The 23,533-nt window shown below is 46.3% G+C and overlaps 1 protein-coding gene across 4 annotated transcripts in view; it reads left to right on the plus strand.

The window, feature by feature from the left end:
* Positions 1-8,883, plus strand: part of CAMKMT (calmodulin-lysine N-methyltransferase) — a 387,780-nt gene extending 378,897 nt beyond the window's left edge. For all 4 annotated transcript variants that reach the window (XM_025992568.2, XM_072741732.1, XM_025992570.2 and 1 more), the window contains 2 exons: positions 2,501-2,632; positions 8,312-8,883. In XM_025992568.2, coding sequence (XP_025848353.1) covers positions 2,501-2,632; positions 8,312-8,389 — 210 coding nt within the window. In that variant the 3' untranslated portion in view covers positions 8,390-8,883. The remainder of the gene's footprint in view (positions 1-2,500; positions 2,633-8,311) is intronic.
* The last annotated feature ends 14,650 nt before the right edge of the window (positions 8,884-23,533 follow it).

Here is a 23,533-nt window from a genome sequence, read left to right on the forward strand (position 1 = left end):
GTGGTGATGAACGCTAAGAACAAAAGTAAAAGGGGGAAGAGGGTAGAGAGTGATGAGGAGGCAGCTGCTGTTCTAGAGGGTTGTTAGGGAAGGACAGGTAAGCTAGAAGAAGACCTAGAGAAGGAGAGACGTCTGGGTGGAGAGGGCTGCCATATGCTTAGTTGGTCCCCCTACAGCTCACCCCGACCAACAAGGGGGTGAGGGTATGGGGAGCGTGTACTCATAAATGTAAACAGCAGCCCAGCCAAGAGCCCTGCAGCCACGTAAACATTCTGATATATAGCTTAGATAATACCTATTAAAAATCAACTCTTCAGTTGTAACTGTAAGACAGCTTTTGCAGGTGACTTTAAAATCAAACAACTTCCATTATTTAAAAATCCAGAATGGCAACCAGCTCTTAGAGATGACTAAAATGACCTACTAGTATTTCCGCCCCCTTCCCTTTTTGATGGAGACTTTTGCTCCCCTGCCGAGACCATGTATTATATCTGGTTTCACATCAAAATGAATTTTTGCTGTTAAGTTTGAAAAACGCCTGAAAATAGCAATTAATATTGGAAAAGCTGACAGAAACTTAAGTGTGGTGGCATGATTGGTGCTGCTATAATTATGTGCCTGAGTGTGTACATGTCTATGTAAACACAGTATGAAAACACACTTGATGTCCAGGACACTGTATCACTGTATTTTCTTGCAGGTAAAGGAGGGAAGGAGAGGGAGAGAGAACTGATAAAATCTTTCTGACACTGTTAAGTGGTGGAGATGTTTCTAGTCTATATCTACGTAACCTTGCTTTTCAAATTATTTTCATATTTATCACCTCATTTGATCTTCACAACTTGCCAGGGTTGGGGGAGGCAGGCTTTGTTCTTCCCATTTGGTGAGTGAGAAACCTCCACGGGTCAGCTGGGGTGACTAAGGAGATTGGATTATGTCATCCCCAAGGTCCCTTCTAGCTCAACAGTTCTGTAGCTTTTCTTTTTCCCCACTTCTAATTTTCCTGAGGTGACAGCTGTGTAATGGTGGAGATTCTTTTTAAGCCCAGAACCCTTCCTGCCACATATTCCTCCTCATATTCTTTAAAGCCTTTGCTACATGTTTAATCATCTGTAAAATGTAATGTCTACCGCACAAGGTCGTTGAGAAAATGGTTGATGGAATGAAAGGGAAGGCGTGTGAAGCACCTAACACAGTGGTAGCCGTTATTATTATTATTGCCATCACTATTACTAATAAGGAGGCAATGTCGTGTGGTGGAAAGAGCATCAGCATTGGAGGCAGCTAAGTGTCCAATCATTTGCTGGTTGTATCCTCTTGGTCAACTATTCAACCGTTCAGAGCATCCCATAAAATGGAGCTGATGATACCTATATTGTTGGGTGGTGTGAAGAGTCAGTGAGACAAATAGAGCCCCTGTCCCAACACCTGACATGCTCTGGATGCTCAATAAATAGTTGGTAGTGATAAGTGAGAAACCACCTCTCGTAGGAAACTGGAATATGTTTTCATGATTCCCGCAAAGCCCGACGTGGCATTTCATAGAAGTGAAGTATAACCTTGAAATTAACAGAAGCATACAGTCATCTTTTAAACAAAAACAAAAGAAGATTCTGAAGTTCAGCTGTCCTGTGCATGTCTCGGAGGGCGAGGGAAGGGCCACATGCCCCCGGGAGTCAGCAAATGGACATCAAGGAGTTTCGCGTCCAGCGGTCTTCTGAAATCCGGTATATATCGTATTCAAGTCCATCCATTCTCCCCACTGCAACAATCTCATCAGGTTGTGCAAGTTTATTTAGAAAAGCCTGTTTACCCTCATTATACCACTTTCTTTGAAAAGCAGTCATTTGAGTACCGTGAGGAGCTGCTTTGCTCTAATGATGACTATTATGAAGGATTCAATGAAGTTGGAAATGAAGACCCTGTAGCCTTGTCTCTGACAGCGTGGTCACAGAAAAGCCTGTTGGCGGTACTGAAACATGAAAATTCTCTAATAGAGATTGCAGTCACTTGCCTCTATGGAGGATTTCTTGGTATTGAATTTCCAGGGTACGATAAGCTAACATGTATAAGCATCCGTTGCCACACGCCCTGGAGCTGTGTTGTGGACATGTTGGCAACAGCTAAGGCATCTCAAGGTGGGTGGCACTGCCAGGGACCAGTTACTCTAAAAGCTAGTTGATGGTTTGAACCACTGGACCCAAGAGAGGTGTGTGTTGTACAGAATACCAACTTCGAGCCACATTTTGTTTATTACATGCATTATTTGAAAAGGATAAAACATAGCAACATTTGAATATGAAATGTACATATTTTTTCTTGCTTGATGTCTGTCTACCCTTGAAATCATTCTCACTGCGAATGTCCATCCTGTGTGGACATCTCAAGAACAATTGTGTTTCCTACCTGAGAGCAGTGCATTAAATGCTCTACCCAGTGTTTGTTATGTTTGGTTGCCTTCCAGTTTTAAAATGTGTGAATTTCCTTTTGAATGTTCTAGGGGAAAGCAATGGTATTCGCCCCACGCCGAGGGAATACTTTAAACCAGTTTTGCAATCTAGCTGAAAAAGCTGATTTCTCTATCCAAAGACATGAAAATTATGATGAACACATTTCAAACTTCCACTCCAAGGTTAGTTTTCTGCTTGTGTTAGATAACACTTTAATCCGCATTGCATTTTGAAGAGATCATGGTCTTTTTGGCAGGTAACCTAAATATTTGATTAAAGTACTCCTTAGGTGTGCTGCTTCTGAACAGCTATTTGTATCTGATTATTTTGTGTGGTAAAGCCATCTTTTATCTTTGCATGTCTAGAAGGATTTTACAGAAACCATTCCTGTTTACTCCTTTCTCTGAAACAAACTAATCTTTTCATTCATAATAGACTAATTTGTAGGATGCAGGGGAGGTGGCATAGAATGAATGATAAACAAGCATTTATATTTTAATGAAAAACCTTCGGCTTTTAAGTAGGTTAACTGCTCAGCTGTACTGAAATAAATAGAAGGTGAATGTCTAATTGTATCATGTTGGACTGTAAATCTTTATCTCTGCTTGCTTTATGGCTGGGTCAGTTGGCAGTTTGAGACTGTTAAATCTCATACAGAATTTCACAGTTGTGGGGTTATATGTCAGATCGAGGAGCTACAAGATTTAGGTCAAAAGCACTTATCTGAGAGTGATTTCTAAGCTTGCTTACATAAAGCAATGTTATCAGCCTTTTTATTATTTATAGGTATAGAGCAATATAGGACACTGAGAGGCAAGCGTTCCACTGAAAACTTTTTTAGGAATCTCACCTTTGCTAATACATATCACACTTACTAATATAGCATATATTACCTCTGTAATTTTGTGCCTTACAGAAATCTCCCTTCTCTGAGCTAGTCTGACCTTGGCAAAAGACTTTGAACTTGTCATGATTTTACAAGTCACGAATGCAGAAAAGTAAAGGCCCGACCTTAATTTTCTCCTGGGAAAATGGGAATAGCATTCTTTATTAACCAGGACTATGATATAACGGAGAAGTATTTTGACTTTTGAAAAAATTATATGCAAAGTGGATCTGATCTTTGGGCAAGAGAAAGAAAATCCTCACTTTGTGGAGATGGGTTCACTCTTTTGGGGTCTCTAAGGTTTCATTTAGCCACTCCCCCGTGCAGGGGTGGACAGGGGTCGCAGTGATGCTTTGTGAACTGAAAGGGTAAAATCACCTCCTCTGGACAGTAGGATTGCCCTTTGCTTACTATCAGAAAATAAAAGAGTATGGCTTGTTACTCAAATCTTGCCTGCCACTCTAGAATGAGGCTTTCCCTTTTGCAACCCCTCCCCAGATTCAAAGGAAAGGCTCTGAGGGCTTTCTCTGGCAGAGGGTCTCTCCTGGCCCTGTGGGCTCCTCTACCCCAAAGGGACAAAAACAGCCTTCTCTCCTGGGTCAGGCTAGAGCTACAGGGATCAGGTGATGGCTGCTTCGATCCCATGTCTTCCACCTTCCCCCTAGAAGAACAAATGCTTTCAGTTTTTCAGTCACAGATCAGAAGAGAAAGGCAAGAGTTTCTCCACCAGCGGAGATGTTCAGCAGTGATACCCCCCCATCTCCACCCTGCACAATTGGAGGTGTTCTCGGGACATGCGAGTCCTTAGTAGCCACCTCCCCTTTGTCTACAACTTAAGATTGTCAGTGCCAAAAAAAAAAAAAAAAAAAGATTGTCAGTGCCTAACAGACAGCAACTTCCTCTTTTTATCTCCAATGCAGTACACTACCCTGCTAAGCATAGTCCAGTCCATAAATCGCTCAAGACGCCTCTTAAGTTTATGTATTGTGCAACCAACCCACAGTTAGTACTCCATGAATAACCGTGGACTGACTGGTCCCACAAAAGTAAATTGCCACAATTAACCAGGTGGCCTTGGTTTCTCTATCTTATTAGTAATTGCTTAAAAGTTAAATTCTCCACTTTGCGGGCCTGGACTAAGAAACAGCCTCCTTCCTGTTTAGGTTGTGAGGACGGAGAGTTGCGTTTGGCTCTCAGGGAAGTGGAACCGCCAGGGGAATATTCTGCAGGGTTGGGGCGCCCTGATGAACCGTAGAAACAGGGACCCACGATGTGTATTTTTAACCAGGGGGTGGGGGGTGGGGAGGCAGCAGCAGTTGCAGCCGGTCGGTGTCCTCCCGCTTCTAGCAGGAGAGTGCCTCTTGTCCCCCCGGTACCCGAAGCCTAGGATGCCCTAGGATGCCCGGCCCACCTGCTCCAGCAGCGCGGGTGACCCCGTGCCCACCGGGCCCACCGGGCCGGTGACAGGCTGGCGCGCCCCACCTCGCGCTCGCACGTGGAGGTGTCCTTTGCAGCCAGCCGCAGGATGCCCGGGGTGGGGGCGTGGGAGCCCCCCGCGCTCCTGCCCCGGGGCGCCCCCTGGGGACCCCGCGCCCCGCCCCCCGCCGCCCGGGGCTCCGGGGGCTCCGGGGGCGCGCCAGAAACCTCCACCCGGGCCGCTTTTGTTTGCCGCGTGCTAATAGCCAGGGCTTAAAAGTTTTCCATCTTGCGCGGCAATCAGCTTTCTTCCTCCCCATCTCTGGCCAAAGCCCCACGGTCCCCGGGCCGAGGCTGCTCGCGAGCGGAGGAGCCGCGTTTTCCTTCGGGCTGCGTGTTATCCTCTTAGCCCTACTGTGTTGGAATAGAGCGTAACCAGCTGGAGGACTGTAAGACGCCTGATAATGCCGCTCTTTTCCGCTGTCCCGTCTTAATCTTGTTACACAAATGGTTGTGAAGAGATTCATGAATTTTAATTTTGCCCTCTGCATTAGCGCCTCACGTCACTCATACACAGCTGGCTTCTATGCCGAGTTTTCCACCCCTCCTCTTACAACAGGGGAGGGGAAAAAAAATTAGTTACAATCTTGGCAGTAGTGCAAGGTAAAAAAAAAAAAAAAAAATCTACAGATTTAGGCAACCACCCATGAAGCTGATTAACAGTCAGTGATCAGGAGGCACAGCTTTGCCTCTTAAACTTTTCACCCCTCATTGTTAACTGTGAAATTTTATTTCCGTTAAAAAGCAAGCCTGTAATCAAAACGGTGCCATTCTGCACTTTTCTGCCAGTGCTTTTGTTCGGTTGTGCCCACACCATGCAGCCAGCGTGCTCGGGAACCAGGCAGCCCAAGGTGGAGTACGCTTGAGAAAGCCTGCCTTCCTGTCCTTCCAGGCAACGGGGGAAAGAAAATAAAAGCACGTCCCTCTCCCACCCAACCTCTTGGCCTCCTCCAGGCTGGGACTCCAGTGCCGGGGCCCAGTGCTGTGGCTCCGGACCTTTAGAATGTGACAAGATGCACACTGTCTCTCAAGGTGGAGACCTAACTTGGCGATTGCAGCCGGCTTGAGATTAGTTGATGCAAACACTCCCGGCCACGCCAGCATTCTCTGAAATATGATTTTACGTGCCCCGGTTCTGTTTTTGTTTTTGAACTTTCGCGAGGCCACCGGTGTGCTTCTGTTCTGTTTTTTTTTTTTTTTTTTTTTTTTTTTTATGCTTAGCCATGAGAGCAGGCTTGGGCTCGTTGGTGAAGTCGGTACATTGTGTTAAAAGCATGTCCCATATTGCACTTCTGCTTATCTATTCAAAATGCCACATTACAAGTGGCTGGTGCTTATAATCTGTGTGGTGTGCTGTTGATAATTGTGGATACTGTAAAGGGTAAACAGTCTGAACTCCATTCCTGCTGCTGTTGCTCACGCAGCGCCGTGGCGAGGCTGAGCGTGTTACATCCAATTAGGAAGTAAAGCATAATGCTACTAATAGCTGCTATATAATTTAGTTCAGTCCTCAAAGACCCTGTTTTAACCTATGAAATTGAAAAATTGTTTTATTCACAACGTGCTTTTTGTTCATTTTTTTTCCCAAGGTGCTTTTTCTGTTTCTTAAAATTATAATTATTCATTGAGTGAAGAAGTACAGCCTGCGTAAAGGGAATTATTCTTAAAACGCATCACATTCCCTCATCGAAAGCAAGTATTTCCCAACAGCCTCGTTCGTGTGCGTTCGAGTGCCCTCACATAACAGACCTGGTGCAGAAATAATCTGCTGCTGGGGTAGAATATTGCCACTGAGGGTTGTCAGCCCTTCCTCAACATGGGAAGGGCTCACAGTCAACACGGGGCTGGCCCCTGGCCCCTTCTAGCAAGGAAGCCTCTGCTTTGGCCTCCAGAGGTCAGCACAGAATCCAAGTTAAAAGTGATTTCTAACCCATATTTGCAGAAGAATTATTTATCCCACATATTACCTCAGGGACTTTATAAAGAGCTCATTTGAGTCTCTGTATATTAGTGCATTGTGAGTGAGTAGGTCAGCTGACTCACGCTGAGTAATCAACTTTCCCTGATCCCCAATCCCTGAGGAAGAATTGAGCTAGCTTGGCCCCCTCTTCCCTCTGTAAAATATTTCAGTGAGCTCCTTCTATCACTAGGGCAACTGGCAACAAAGGTATTTACAGTTGGTAGGTCCTGGTTAGTGGGTTTGGATTGGGAAGTTTGTGAAGCCATCTTCTTGGCTTTTTTTTTTTTTTTTTTTTTAAGAGTGATGGTGATGTTAAGGGACCGTGTGTTTAGGATTAACACTGTCACGACTTTGGTGGTAAAAGAAATCCAGAGGATCTCTCTAAGGTGGACAACTAATCAACTATAAACAAAGCAAACTCCATCAAAGGAAACAGAATGCAGTTACTGCAGTGATTGTACCACCATCATTTCTTATGAACATGGATTAGAAAGTAAAGATGGGGTTGGCTTTCTGTTCCCCAGGGAGAAAGGAAAAGCAGGCTCCTTGCTCCTTGTCCTTAACAGTGAGGATATGTCACAGTTTGGGAATACGATTTAGAAGAAACACAAAAAAATTCAAGTTATTATGCCCTAGACCTATACTAATCCAGGAAAATGTCACATTGGAACCATTCATTTCGCTTGAGGGGGAGGGGAAGTAATCTGATTCAAAACAATAAAAGAATTGGTTCCATGCATACTTAAAGGAATATTTGTTTTCTGATCCTTACCAATTTAAAAATGAATTAGCAATTGGCTCAAAAGCACCAACTTCAAAAACATTAATTTTGTCTTTATAAATAGCACATTATTATTTGCTAGGATAAATAAATACAAACATGACCGTCAAAATTCTTCTAGACAAATAAGGAAAAGAGTACTCTAGATTTGAGAACTCTGACTGGATTTTCAAATCTACCCTGGAAAGGCCCTCAGAACTTCACTTGAATGGTGTGGAAGCTCTAATTGTTGGACTATGTTTTCCTCCTCAGAGAAAAGAATTTTAAAATTACCATTAATATTAAAACCCCTAAGAGGCAGCGGGAAGTCCGTCCCTTGTACCCAGACACTGCCAGTCTCCAAATGATCTGAAATGCCTGCCTGCCTTGCTCCAGGGGCCCAGGGACAGCGTAGACCAAGAACAGAAACTTCTATGCCAAATGGCTGGTCTGGTGCAGCTGAACGAGCCTCCAGCTCTCCCTTCACTGAAGTGCCTCACAGTTCACAGAGGTCACAAATGCAGCCTGGCTATTTATGAAAAAGCCCCCTGCCCTCCTCCTTACCCCCGCCCAAGGAAAGATTCCAGTTTGATGGATGCATAGTACTATCATGCCACCACCACTTAGAACTACTTTGAGTTGCTTTTGTGTGTGTGATTTATTTACCGGGACAATATATTCAAATAAGAAGTCTTCACTATACTCAATACTAGAAGCTACTGGTAAAAAAAATCCTAATCTGAATTTCCTTACCTTTTTTGTTCTATTATTGTTTCCAGTTGAAAAAGGAAAACCAGGGCGTCTATGAAGAAAACCTTCATTACCCACTTCTGCTTATTTTAACCAAAAATGGATAGAAGATTCAGCTGCTCAAAAGATGAAGAAAACACCAAGTTCACAGGGAATATTTTCCCCAAAACAGAAATCTGTGATGGGTATGATGTGCAGCGAGCTGTTGGCTCCCCGAGACCTGTGAGCCCCCCCTCCCCCGGACAACATTCACCATATCCCACATGTGGGCTATAGGGTCCACCTGTCCTCACTCACATTATTCCCCAGCCCTCCAGGACTCCTCTTTTTTCATCTGCTCGTCTTGTACCAAACCTTTGTTTTTAAATATCTACAAACAACCTGGGATTTGAATTGGACTTACAAGAAACCTAATTTTTTTCCTCCTAATTGTAACAGAATTTCTTTTGGTGATTCCCACCGCCCTTTTAAAAAAACTATCTCGGTCTTTGTTCTATTCTGGTGGTGGCACTTTTAAATCTGTAAACAAAAGCAAACATCCTGATTCTTTCCTGGTTAAAAAAAAAAAAAATTAAAGCATATCATTCTCATCTCCCTCAAATTAATTGTATTAAATCTGCCATCTTGTTTTTTCTGTCTCTCTCACTGATTCTCTTTTTTCCTTTTAAACAGGATGTTTTTTTCCCTATGGATGTATAAGAAATGACTACATCAGCCCAAAGCCTCATAAACTGACCGTTTGTCCTCTGGACACAATAGCGTGGCCAGCCCTCTGCTCCTCCTCTCCAATTATGTGTGATTAGTCTCAATGTGTTGTGTCAAGGAGGAGGAGTGTACTGAGTGCTTATTATCTGTTTAGGTACAAGAAGAGCACATTTAGGCTCTGACTATGAATGAAAAGTGAGCCTTTATCGAGGCTCACATCTAACTGCTGCTGTTCTCCAGACCTCTTTCAAAATAGGTCCTTGCCAGAGAAATTTTGAATAAATGGCTGCTAAACTAGATTGCAACCAGGGTGGGAGGGGTGAAGTTTTTAAAAACTCAATCACACAATGATCTGATTTAAAGGAAGTACATTTTGTTGTGTGCTGTGATTCAAGTGTGTAGTAAACATTTAATAGGTGCTACCTAGGATTAAGACAGAATGACTTTTCTGCAGGGAACCCAAGCATATCCTTGCCTGGTGCATCATCCACGAGGTGCTCTAATGCCTTTTGTGGAAATTCAGATGTTTATCTGTAAGGAATCATCTGTGCCCACTTTAGCAGTAATGTCATTAGTAGGTTAGCTCTATATTCTCCTATCTTTAGTCGAGGCAGAGGGTGTATTTAGTGGGCTACAATTAAAGTGATAGGTTGGGAGACGAGGGAGCAAATCCTTTTGCATGTTAAACAAACTTAGCGGTCATAGAAACAGCCACTCTCAAATGTCTTCTATGCTCACTTCTATCATCAAACAAATTTTTCACCATCAGTTTGCATGTCCTTGTATTCACCACTTTTTCTGCTCCATTAGAGCACCTAGATGGATCTCGGAAGGCATAGGTCAAGTCGCAGTTAGATCATACATTTCTTTCTCACAAAAACTTGAATTGCAATGCCAAGTGATGGGCTAACATCACAATAACAGCAATTTATTCCTCTTTGGATAAAACAGCAGTCTATTCTCAGTGCTAGATAAAGACCAGGGCAATGCAAACCAGCCATTTAGCTGAGTAGTTCAGCTAGTGGCAGCTCTCCTTTGGCGACTGTATAGGTTGCACACTGGCTTCATATTTTCTTGTTTAAAAATTAGAATTTGGAATGTTTTAAAAGGCAGTGCAGGTAGTTCCATTTATACCGGTGAAAAGACAGCAGAAATTATTTCTTCTGTAAAACCTGCAACTAAATCTGCCAGACAAAGAAAACCCATCCCTCTAGTAGCACCTAGGATGGTCTGTTCTTTTTCTTTTAAAATGCAGAGAATATTTTCAGTTTTTTTCTCACGAAAATACATGAATTGGCAAGAATTTAATTTGCGCTTGTGTGTGCCGTGGGTGTAGAAATCCAGTGTTTATTTCTTTGGGAGAAACTTTATTTTTAAAAAGTGAGCTAGTAGTAATGTATTATTTGAAAAAAAAAAAAGGCTGAGAATGGTATGTATAGTTTCCTAAGCTTGAGTCAGGGTGTAAGAATTGAGCTGTTCTTACCAAGAGATACCCAGTAAAGAAATACACTTATTGTGTGACAAACCCAGAGAGTCTCCTGTAAAATGTTAAAGGTTTTGTAGATCTGCTCTTAATGGGATCCTCACCTGGAAAGATCTCTTGTCCAGGCTGTTTGGAAGTTTATGAGAAACTCACACTGTCTATTATTAAATCATTTAAAAGTGTTGCTATTTTCTCAAATTTTAATGAAATGCCAATATTGAGAAGGAAAAAAATATATAGCTGCTTAAGAAAAGTTACCATCTTCATTTCCTTTGAACTTTATGATGAATAATTGTTTCTATGTGTCACTGTTGGATTATATAATTGCAACTGAAATACCCCCTTCCATAATTACCTGCTAGGTAATTATGCATGTGTTTGTTTCAAAAGGAAGCCTGTCCACTTAGGAAATCATTAGAATTATTGTGATATTCCTCTTCTTCATGCACCTGTATCCCCTGATAAAACCCATGATTTTCCGTTATCCCACTAAGCAGATTGGGTTGGATGTAAGAATGTTTCCCATATCATCCATGCTCCTTTCTAATGCGGTGATATGAACAGCTACATACAACTTGGTTATAAGAAATATATTTTATTTTATAGCAAGACATATGCCGTGAATTGGGATAAAAGTGCTAGAAAGACTACCTAAGAGGTTGATGCTATTTTGTATAAATTGTGTATTTTGTTGGCTTTTTGACTGAGCATGAAAATGTAACTTCCATTAGGGAAGGGTAATTTAGGTGCTCAGTATTCAGCAGAAAACTTGTCGGGCCATAAAAGCTTTTCTGGCTGGTTCCTCGGGTGTTTTCAGAGAAGAGCTGCCCACCCCTTGCTGATTTTCCCTTTGGCTTCAGTATGGGCTGAATTTACCACGGCATACCTGTTGAATCAATTTGGGGGATCCAGCAGTTAACTGAGTGAATGGAAGGATTAGTGGCCCTCTGGAGCCCTATTTCAACAGCCAGGTGTCTGTCCTGAACTAGTTAACTGCTTTTGACAGTTGAAGAAGCTGGTTTTAATACCATAGGCAGGAGGTGGTTGTGGTGGTGGGTTTGTTGTTATTGTGCTGTTGTTTTTTTTTTTCCCCCTTCTTCCCTCTACCAAAGTGGAGCATACCTTCTCCTTAGGATTAGGCTTTTATTTGTTTGTTTGTGTATTTAATAGGAATGGACCGTCCCCTTCCCTCAACCCAGCTTCCATGGAGTCTTTGTGCTGAGTCAGCATTCAACTTATTTCCTATCTATGCCAAACAATTGGGTGGCATTGTCCAGCAGGAACCTTTCACTGGACCCTGGTAGGGGAGGGGGCGGGACACCCACAAAGGGGAGGGAATCAAAGTGTAAGGACACACACACACACATACACACACTCAGAAGGAAGAGATGAGGCTGTTTAGACCCGAGGTCGGGGCTCCAGTTCCCAGATTCCAGGTATACTCCTCACACCAGATCAAAATCTCCTGAGTTTCAAGCTGTATGAAATGTCATAATTATGCAGAGTGTATGTCATAGATTAGAAAGATTGATTTGGAAGTCAGGGTCTCCTTAGAAACTGAATTTAGACAGGGCAAATATGTTTTCCTGAGTGGACTATTTCCAAATTAGGAAGGAGCTTGTTGGTGTTTGACAAACCATTAAGCCTGAAATGCCACTTCTCATTCTATGACTTTGTTTTACCCAGGAAGCTTACTGCCTAGGCTGTAGCTAAAAGCTCACTGTGCTCTCTCTGCCCTGGAAGTCTGCATTTGGAGTCTATATTTTGCCTTTTTTGTCCGTCCTGACTTTTCAATTAATACATTTTTTAAATAGATAAAACAGATCATACTGTGACTTTTAAAATGTCAACAAGCTTGTAAACAGAAATGTAATAAAATGGCTAATAGGAGATTCAATAGTTAATAGAGGGCCTGAAGTGTGAGCAAATACAGTAGCTGTATATTGGAAAATGTGCAAGTGAAGATGGCTTTAGTATTGCAAACTGAGGAAGAAAATTGTTTTTAATTAGCACCTTCATAAGAACTGCTGATTAATACTGTTTTGTTTGGTGAAAAGCTTTCAGCTGAGTAATTTGTACAGCCATTACAACAGTTTTGTTAGAGCGGCACTCCTGTTGTTAAACACAAACAGCAGATGATAATGGTGGAAGATGAGTTTGTCATGTAACAATTTACCTTATTGAAAAAAGCTTTATATAAAACCCAATACAGTAGGTACCAGCAGAAATCACATATTTTAAATCTTTCCAAAATTGCAGTGTGCCATGCTTGTGTGTGTGTGTGTGTGTGTGTGTGTGTGTGTTTTCGGGGACTAGAAGCAGATTTTATATCATTTATAAAATTATATACACAATTTAAAGGTGGTGTAGCATGGACAGACCACTTTTTCAGCAGCGGTTTTACATCAGAGCAGTAAAGTGGCCGTGTATTCAAACACTTTAACTACACAAAGCAGGTTAGAAAATGGAATCCTAATTAAATAATGTTACTCAGATGGAAATTTGCATTGGGACGGGATGTAAGGAAATAAGAATTGGTGTTTCTGCCTTAGGTGGGTTTATCACACATGGGATCTTTTTTTTTTTTTTTAAATCTCTTTCTCAAGGGAAGTTTAATTAACCTTCCCCCCACCCCCCTTTGGAGGTGTTCTAACCCACCAGGGGAAAGAGTGCCCATTCAATGAGACTTGACCAGGGAATCAGAGGCTGATTTCAGTGAATTCCCATCATATGGATATTGCCTTAGCCACAAGCATGGGAACTTTTTTTTTTTAATAAATTGCAATGGTATAGCATATTTGCATTAAAATATTACACTAACCAAGGCTGGTAAGAACTGTAAATTATTGGAGTGGTGTAATAGAGCATGAGAGATTTTTTTTGTTTTTTTTTTTTTTTTTTGGTTTTTTTTTTTAGACAGGCCTTCGGGGTAATCACAAGGGTTGAGGCTCACGACAGTGCCAAATAAGCTTTAGACAGCATAATAGTCTGCAAAGAAAGCCACAGAGCACTAATGTGAAGGAAGAGCTGTCCACCACATGCAGCAAAAATCACCAAAGGTCATTTTATGGTAGCAATTGTGACATAAAATTGGTGGTCATGCTACATGTCTAATACTCAGCACAGCTTTATAAATGATGGGCCCCTAGCGATGGCTGTCATTAAGTGCTTTCATCATAATAAACTTTAAACTGTTGGCTTTATGAATCGCCAGCTAGCTTCAGCTGTTCGTTGGATGGAGCTTGCAGTGCCTTAAGTGTGACAAGACCTATTAGGAATTGCAACCATGTTTCAAGCGTACTTGGCTTCCCCACTCCTGGGGTGATTGCTGCCTATTAAAGGCGTCTGGGAAGATTTTCCTCCAGCAATCTCTGATCAAGAGCTTTTTTGGGCTTTGACCTGCATTTCCTTCAAGACTTTCTCTGAGGAGTTTTATAAGAGCAAAACTCCAGAGGATTTATAGCCACTTCTGATTAATACCTTTCCAGTTTTTCTAGCAACTCTCCCACTGCTGCATAGAGAAAAGCTTTCATTGTTGCCGAGGTGCTTATTTGTGACCTTTTTCTCTGCTTCCTGATTCCCTCTAACGTGTTCTCTCAGTGAAATCCTCGGGGTGGAACCGAGACAGTCAAGTGAAGTTGTTACAGCTGGAGAGACAGAAGGAAAAGAGGGAGGCTTTTATATTTTTAAAGAATTACACGCCGCGCAGCCTGGCCCCGCCCACTTAAATACCCGCCGTGACGTCACCCGCCCCCCCCACCCCGAACGCATCCTTAATGAGCCCTCGGTGTAAACCGAGCCGACGCATAAAGATTTCATGATTCAAATTACACTTTCATTAACCTTTAGCATAGGAAGCCTTTTGGTTTCTATAAATCTTACAGGGGTTTACCGTCTGCCCCACTGATGTGCATAATAGATGTTTGGGGGACTCGCTCTTTAAAAACCCAGGGTACGTCATTGACAAGGGGCTGCATACCCGTTTCAGACTCACTTAGCAAGGACTTTAATTACTTCTCGTCGCTTCTTCTAACTTGGAGGGTGCCTCCTCCCTCCCCATCCCCCCCCCCCCGCCCCCAGGTTTCTTCTGCTTGACTCAGATGTTTTAGGGATGACAAAAGCTTCCACCGTCTAAGTCCCTCTCTTAATAGTCTTAGGCTTTCTGTCGAGCTAAGTAACGTCCTGAAGATAGTGAAGGGCATGTCTCAGGTGTGGACCATCACGCAATTAAATTAGCAGCCCTCGGAGGGATTGGATTAGGACTCGGCCGGGAACACCTGGGACCCTAGGGCAGAGCCCGAGCTTCCCCAGGGCAGGCCCGAGTCGCGAGGGGTGTCCCCAGATACAAGGATTGCAGGCTGAACTCCCTTTCCCGGGGGGGGGAGGGAGCAGGAAGCCGTCAGCGACCCAGTGAGCCCGCGAGCACCCAGGTTGGAGGGCTCGCGGCGCCCCGCGCACAAAGGCGTCGGCCCATCCCTCGCGGCGAGCGGCGGCCGCGGGCACAGGAGCGGGGGGCGGCCGCTGCCCGGGGGCGGGGGCGGGGGATGCCCCGGAACAAAGGCGCCTCCGCGAGCCTGTGCCGAGGGCCTTCGGAGGAAACGGTGCCGCTCCTCGGGAAACCAATTCGCCCCACCCTCATGGGGCACAGCGCCCTCCCGCCCCGGGGGTCCCAGGCCCACGCGCTTGCAGGCCCCTCCAATCCGGCTGTTCCAGCGGCCGGGCTCAGGCGGCGCCACCCTCCCCTGCCTCCGCTCCCCCCGGAGCCCCTGCCCCCCGACGATCCCGCTCCGCGCTCGCTCCTTGGGGCTCTCCCGCCCCTCCACCCCCACCCCCACCCCCACCCCGGGCTCCTTTGCAGCATCAGGCTGGAAGTGGAACTTTTCCCCCACTCCCTTACTTTGAGATTTCTTTTTTTCCCAGTGACCTGGGCTGCACTTTGCCCCCACTCCCTGCCTGCCAATCTCCTCGGGGTTAGGGCCTCTCTCTTCCCATTCTTGCAGGCTCTCCCTCCTTGAGAGCCCCGGGAGGCCCAGCCTCCCAGAATCCGATCTCCTTCCAACACTGCAGCCCCCCTGTGGAGGAAGGAAGAGGCCTCCTCCGAATGAATGGCCGGTAAGGAGGTTTTTAATTTGTCTGGAAATACAAGAAACAGTGCTCAGGGCAGCGTCCCCCTCCCTCACCACGTTTGGAAGCTCCTCCGCCTCCCGGGTGGGCGCTGTCACCCGACCGTCCCGGGCCAGGGCCACGGGCGAGCTTTGGCGGAGGGCTCTGAAAACACAGGTTTGTCCTGCGAAGGTCACCGCTTTTAAATGAAATTCTTGCTACTGCTGGTTTGCTGCCCACCAGCGTGAAGTATTTGGAAGTTTAGCAGGTTTCTGGCAGACAGGATCAGAAAGTGAGCTCAGCCCACCCCTGTCTTGATGGGAAATCTGCCTCCCGAGCTCTCCTTGAGCCTCTGGGAATGTCACCATGCTGTTCCCAGCGCAGAAGACACTACATTTAAAAGCTTTGCCCACCTGACCTGTGGTTTCACCTCCAGGTGCATTAGCCTTCATTTTCCTTTATAGCCTTTATTTTTAGGAGCAGAGGGCACAGCCCCGACCGGCCTATGTTCTGAGTGGAATGCACTCTCCTCTCTCTCTCTTTTTCTCTTGGCCAAACCACTTATATAAGTGGCATCTCATGATGCCAAGAGCCAACAAGAATGAGACAGCTCCCAAGTCTGGGGTGTTTCCCTCTCTTCCTAGGTATTGGGGTCAGCCCACCTCAGTAGGACCATCTGGGCTGGGGGGGGCGGAGGCTCTGTTTTTCCCTGACCTCACCACCAAGAGCTCTTTCCCGGCCTCAACCTCCTTTTCTGCCCCCACTCCTCCAACAGACTGGGGAAACCACAGGAGGGTTACAATATTCTCCATATGGATGTGATACTGAACAGGTTCCTGCGGCCCTGCCCTTAGGGTAGACTGCGGGGTGGGGGGAAGCACAATATAGTGCAGCTCTGCTCATCAGGAAATGAAATCTGTTTCTCCACCCTTGATTCTCATCTTCGGCTTACTTTGGCCAGTGAGACATTAGTAACCGTGAGTTATAAACGGAGGCTTGAAAATCTCTTGCACAGGGATGCCTGCGTGGCTCAGTGGTTGGGCGTCTGTCTTTGGCTCAGGGCGTGATCCCAGAGTCCTGGGATCGAGTCCCGCATCGGGCTCTCTGCATGGAGCCTGCTTCTCCCTCTGCCTGTGTCTCTGCCTCTCTCTCTGTGCGAGTCTCATAAATTAATAAAATCTTAAAAAAAAAATCTTGCACAATGGATAAATAAAATCTTTAAAAAATATATCTTGCACAGTGGAGTTTGCTCTCTTGATACTTTTGGAACCCAGCTACCAAGTGAAAAAGTGGGCTACCCTGCCAGACACTGGACACATGGGGCCCGTTCATCTCCATTGTTTCAGCCGTGTGTGTGTGTGTGTGTGTGTGTGTGTGTGTGTGTGTGTGTGTGAAGGCATCCAGAACCTGACAACCCCCCCTGCCCCCCCCCCCCCCCACTGGCTGCTGACTGTAACTGCATTGAGTGTGCCAGGTAAGGCAGCAGAAAGGCTGCCCAGCTGAGACCAGCCCAGAGTCCCTACTCACAGAATCAAGAGCAAATGGTGGTTTTAAGCAACCACGGTTTGAGGCAGCTTGTTACACAGCAATAGATAACATCCCTCCTCCCTGAAGTATTTTCCTTAAGTGTACCTTGAGGTGCCAAAACTCTTGAGATAATGTTTGGCCTAAAATGTCTTGAGTTACATAGCGACTAACATTTTGAAAATACAAAAAGAAGGTACAGGTCCAACTGACCCATCAGAAAACTAGCCAATGTCACAGACAAACCCCCTCTGGCTCCTAGGAGGAGCCACAAGAGAAAATAAGCTACAGGAGAAAGCAATGGAATCCGAATCAGAATAAATTAGATTCCAGCCCAGGCCCTACCAGTAGCAGACTGGTGATTTCAGGCAAGTTACTTACTCTCTGGGCATCACTTTCCTCCTCTCTGAACTAGATAACTTAATTTTCCATTTCATACTAAATTCTGAAGTATTCAAGATAAAAACATTCCATTATCAGGGCCAGAGATTTTCATCACCTCGGGGAATTAGCATTTTCTGATGCTGCTAAGAAAAAGTTGTCCTACCTTAACTTGGTCCCAGAGGATACTGCGTACTTCTAAGTAGATTTTGGAGGGTCTAGAATGGCCCCAATATCCTGCCTTGCTCTGTTGCAGGCTGAATCTGGGGGGTTCAGAAACAGTGGGGGCCCTCAAGCCTTCATTTTTACCCACTTATCTAATGTTTATTGGGTGCTGGTCACCCTGTTAGGTGCTGGGATTCTAATAGTGAAAAAAAGACCCCATTATATGCTGGGGCCTAGTGAGAAAGAATTTGCTCTTCACATGTAGCTTGCATTCTAAACAATAGATGTGCCAGTGCGTCTGTGGGATAATTATAAATTCTATGAAAAACAGAGTCCTATTGGTGGAGAATCATAGAGGGGCCTTACTTCAGACAGGATGGATGCAGAAAGCCTCTCTGAGGGTCTCAGTTCTGAGAAGGAGCAGTCATGCAAAGCAGTGATGGTGGGGCTGAGGAGCTCAGAGGGAGGAATGTGGAAGGCAGGCCCCAAGGTAGGCCAGAGCTGTTACCTCTCAGGAGCAAAAAGAAGGCCAGTGTGGCTGGGCCCTTGGGAGGAGGGATGTGGGATGCGTGAGGGCCAGACTCTTGCAGGACTGAATGAGTTTGGATTTTATCTGGAGTCTAATGAGCAGCCATTGAAAGGTTTGGCGTAGTGGGAATGACATAAACAGATGTGGATCTTTTTAAAGCTCTGAATGCTGAATGCTGGATGGAGGATAGTTTAGAGGAAGTGGAGATTCCAACTGGGAGTCCCCTATAACATGGTGGTCCTGGTGGAAGAAACAGCAGTGTGGGCTGGGGACACAGGTGACAATGAGGAAGACTCAGAGTCTGTGCCTGACCTACAACTAACAGGCTTTCAGGTGAAGATGTGGTCAGCCTAAAGGTCTGAACCCACCGCATGAGGAAAGCACGCCCCTTTGCTCCACTTGGCGGATATGTGGTGGTGTGAGAGGACAAACCACGGACAGGATGGGACCTCCACATGCACCACTCCCAGCTTCATGATCTGCAAGTTCACTGGCACTTGGGAACAGAGATCTTCATGTCCTCTTGTCTCCTTGGCCCCTGAGATGGGCCTGGCCTAACCTCCTCTTACACCCTCAGAGAGAGGGGTGGTAGTGACCAGATGGGATGAGGCTGGAGAACCAGAAGCTCATTTCTACTATTTCTGTGGATATAACCACCAGGATATAACAGTTCATTCAAACTGTTTTTTCTAGGCATCCAGCACTCTGGGGGATTAAGGGAAAAACCCGAGGGGGTCGGAGACTGGTCTCTGTCCTGTTCCTAAGGTCCCACTGAGCTCAACAAATGTAGAGCAAGTCATTCCTTATGTGGCAAGATTTAAAGAGCACAGGAAAGTTCTTGGATAGGAACAAAATGCATCATTAATACTGAAACCCCACCAAGGGAACTTCTTCCCCTTAGCTTAAGGCAGGGGGTATTATTAAAATGAGGCTCCTCTTAGCTGAGGTGACACTCATGCTCCTTGGTGTGAACGACCTGAGAACAGGTCTTAGTGGGGGTAGAGAAATGTGATGGGAGGGGGAGGGGTGAGGAGAGGACACTGGGAACCTAGGGCAAGTAATGGGCTCCAAATCCTGGGGAGGGAACAGAAATGGGAGAACTCCGGTGTCGAAAGCCACTCATCAGCTTCACAATGTTACCTGCGGCCAGAAGGGCTCTCCTGACCGGACAGTGCATAAACCTGCCTGTGTGTCCTCCCTGTGCACAGGGATAAGGGAACGAGGCCCACGCGGCACTTATAAACTCCTAGGGAAATGGAGCGCATACTCGGGTAATGCAGATCCATAGGGAAGGACTGGCACAAGGGTTGCTAGAGATAAAGGAAGAGCAAGTGCACTTTGGAAGAGAAGGCCAGATGTGCAGGGGGCCTAGAAGTGGTGGCAGTGGGAGGGAAGGCCCGACCAGGGTAGGCAGCTCCTGAGCTAAGGCCCAGAGGGAGACATCAGAAGACGTTTGACTTGGCAGGAACATGGGGTTAAATGAGGTAAGGATCCATTCATCCCATAGAGGTTCATCGAAGCCTAACAGGTGCCAGGCACTCAAGGGAGAGTTGTAAACCAGACAGACAAATTCCCTGATCTCATGCAGCAGCATTATAGTATGGGGGAGAAAGGCAACCCACGTGGACACAAATGAGCCCGGTTCAAATCAGGATAGATCTGGTGAGGACAAGAAAATGAGTTACTTTTTTTTTTTTTTTTTACAACTAAGTTTTTTTAAAAATTTTTTATTATTATTTTTTTATTTATGATAGTCACAGAGAGAGAGGCAGAGACATAGGCAGAGGGAGAAGCAGGCTCCATGCACCGGGAACTTGACGTGGGATTTGATCCGGGGTCTCCAGGATCACGCCCTGGGCCAAAGGCAGACGCTAAACTGCTTCGCCACCCGGGGATCCCTGAGTTGCTATTTTAGAAACTGGGCCTCCTTTAGATACAAGGTCAAGGAAGCTCTCTTGAAGAAGGCATCATTTTAGCTGAAACCTACATGACAAGAAAGACCCAAGCTTTGGAGATTGAAAGGAAGAGAATTCTGGGCAGTGGCAACGGCAAGTGCAAAGGCCCTGAGGCAGAAGCAAATCTGCAGAGCCAGGGTGGGTGGAGCATGGAATATATGAAGTGCGTGGTGTGAGGCAAAGAGTGTATAGGATCTTGTAGGCCATGGAGGTGAAGCTGGATTTTATTTCAGTAGGAAGCTACTGGTGAATCTTAAGAAGAGGAGTGACGTGATCTTGATTTCTCAGTTTCTGCTATGAGCAGCGCAGGAAGTAAGTGTAAAGGAGGAAGTAGAAGGTAACATAAGGGTGTTACAGTGGTTCAGGCAGAAGGAGACAGATGAGGGGAGGAAACAGCGAGCCAGCCGAGGCCTGGAGAGTCAGGAGAGAGCATCCATCTGGCCAGGAGGGCTGGCCTCCCACCCGGAGCAGTGGCGGACCAGCAAGGCTGCTGACCTGGTATGACTCTTCCAAGGATGTGGCGTGGAAACGTTCCTGCGCTGCTGGATGCGGACACGGGAATCCCAGGTCTGATGGGGTGTGTGACGAGTGCAGGACCTTACCCGGGGCCCTGAGAGGCCCAGGGCCTGTGCACTGCCCCTGCCAGCAGGGAGCAGCGCCTGGTTCATGGAGCCGCACCAGCACGTGGCACATAGTGGTTGACGGACAGCTGCGCCAGAGCCAGCTGGGCCATCTCTGGCCCCATCCCTACCCTCGAGGCTGCGTTCAGGAATTGGCAGAAATGTCACACACCTCCCAACAAACACCTCTAAAAGTTGTCTTCGGCAATCACATGTCATACAACCATGGAGTATTTCAAGGAAAGAAAACCTCAACCGAGGACTGGAAAGACCCGCGAGAGACCGTAGCAGCAGCTCACGTTCATTGAGCACTCACTGTGTGCAGGGCGTCGTGCTGAACACCTTGCTACCACACCTGACCCTCACATCAGCCCCCTGACCTTGTTGTTGCTATTATCTACTTTGTGACAGATGGGGAGACTGAGGCTCAGAGAGGTGGAATGACCCTGCCCAACCATCTCTGGCCTACCACCATTCCTGCTGAGGCTCTGCTGTGCCCAGATGAACGCTGGCCCTTCTGCCTGTGAGACCCTTGCCCAGGGGATAGGACCACCTGGAAAGAAGTCTTATCGGTTAATTTGGGTGTTGTTTTTTTTTTTAAGATTTTATTTATTTATGAGAGAGAGAGAGAACACGTGTGAGAGTGCATGAGGGTGGGGAGGGGCAGAGGGAGAGGCAGAAGCAGGCTCTCTGCTGAGCAGGGAGCTCAATCCCAGGACCCCGTGACCTGAGCCGAGGGCAGACGCGTAACCGACTGAGCCACCCAGGTGCCCCACTTAGCAGTTAATTTAAATGCAGAGGAAAAGAAGGGTGGCAGCTCCAGTGCTCTGCTGTTGGACTGGTAGAGTCTTGGAAGCAGATCAACAGTGGAGAGCCATGTCTGAGTGAGGGGGGCCATGTTGTGGCTGGGAGGTATGTGACTTGGCCAGATTGGGGCCCAAACTGCAGATAGATGGGACACCTGGGTGGCTCAGCAGTTGGGTGTCTGCCTTCAGCCCAGGGCATGATCCTTGAGTCCCCAGATTGAGTCCCATGTCAGGCTCCCTGCGTGGAGCTTGCTTCTCCCTCTGCCTGTGTGTCTCTGCCTCTCTCTGTGTGTCTTTCATGAATAAATAAAATCTTTTTAAAAAACCTACAGACAGATGAGAGGTCAGCCACCCCTCAAAAGTCATGTGCCAAACCTTCATTTCCCACCACACACACACACTCACAAACACAACCTGCCTGCAAAGGTGCTTCCCTTGGACTCTGGCCTCCCAGGACTCCAAGTGGTAGCCAGTGGCTAGGTGGTCCCGGTGGCCAGTCTCCAAAATCACCTGAAACGCTGCCTTTGTCTTGGGCCTTGATTGCTACCCCCTGGAATGGATGTAGGGAACTCAGAATTTCTCAGATGGTGTCCAGCCCTGTGGCCGCAGCAGCTGCTCCCAGGTGAGGTCACTTGTGGCCTGCTCACCTGGGCTGAGGTTAGGCTCACGGGCCACCCAGCCAGCCATGCCGGGGACCTTGCTTCTCGGTGTTCCCTGGCCTTCTTCGCCGGCAAGGCAAGGCAGAAGCCAAGTTTTCGACAGAGAGATGGAGTGCGCCAGCGCGATGATTCACCCCCGCACAGGGTGATTAAGTGGCGCCTCATCATCTGAACTCTGGGTAGAGACTATGAGAATGAAGGAAAGATGAGGAGAGATGAGGAAACAGAGCCAGCCCCACAGCCCTTAGGACGGATTACCATCCCTGGGAGGACAAAAGACGCGCCTCCCCAGGAAGCAAGAGGCCAAAAAAAAAAAAAAAAAAAAAGACCAAGAATCCAGGGACATGCCCTGGGTAGGGACAAGCCACAGAGGAATTATTCTAGGGTGATTCCACTCTCAGCGCAGAGAAGCCCACACACAACCCCATCTCTCAAGTGCCTGTCACCTGGCTGCCTGGTTGCCAAGTAGGAGAGGAAGACACCGAAAATTCCATTCCCTTACATGCAGGTGACGTCACTACAGCCATTTTAAAAAATGATCAAGCATATTTAGATGCTTCTTTGTCTTGGGGCTTGGCCGGGATTGCGGGCACGTGGGGTGGGCTCTCATCCGAAAGGTCTATTTTTGCCAGCAAGGCTCAGAACAGACATAATCTAGTTGGTCGCTTATATAATTAGCATTCCCTTTCTCAGTCTTTGGGAGGGGGGTGGCTAGGACTAAACAACATTCTTTGATGTCAATGGAATATTAAAGATTTAGATCTTTCCACCTTTGATGTTGGCAGCAACAGCTGCTAACCTGACACGAACGACTCTGGAATCTTCCTCAGATTTGCTGCAAGGGGTCTCCAGAAAGGGGCTGAGGGGAGAGAGGTGTTTACTCAGGCCCTTCCATCCCAAATTAAATATTCAAATTGGGTTTGTTCTGAAGCATTGTTAAGGCTTGAGCTTTAGCTTAATGGAAATGGTATTGTCCCCCGAATAAAGGTTTCATTAGGCCAGCCCGCAAACTTTTCCCATTATCCCCTGCAAGAAACAATCTGGGTGACAGCCTACCCGTCATAATCCCCTGCTTCAGATTTATGGTGACAAAAGACTCTTAATACTGAAAATGTTCGGGGGGAGGAGAAACACTTCCCAAACAAGGGGTCTCTCCCTTCCAGGCCAGGTAACAAAGGGTCAGGAGGAATTTGGTGGGGCCTCCCGGCCACCTGCCGAGTAAGCCTGCGCTCAGTAGATTAACTGCAGCCCTGACTGAGTGTTTGGAAAGGCAAGTTACATGGCAGAGCAAACAAAATTCAGACTGTGCTTTACACATGGT

Source organism: Vulpes vulpes, chromosome 16 (genome assembly GCF_048418805.1).
Source record: "Vulpes vulpes isolate BD-2025 chromosome 16, VulVul3, whole genome shotgun sequence".
NCBI classification, from domain to species: domain Eukaryota; kingdom Metazoa; phylum Chordata; class Mammalia; order Carnivora; family Canidae; genus Vulpes; species Vulpes vulpes.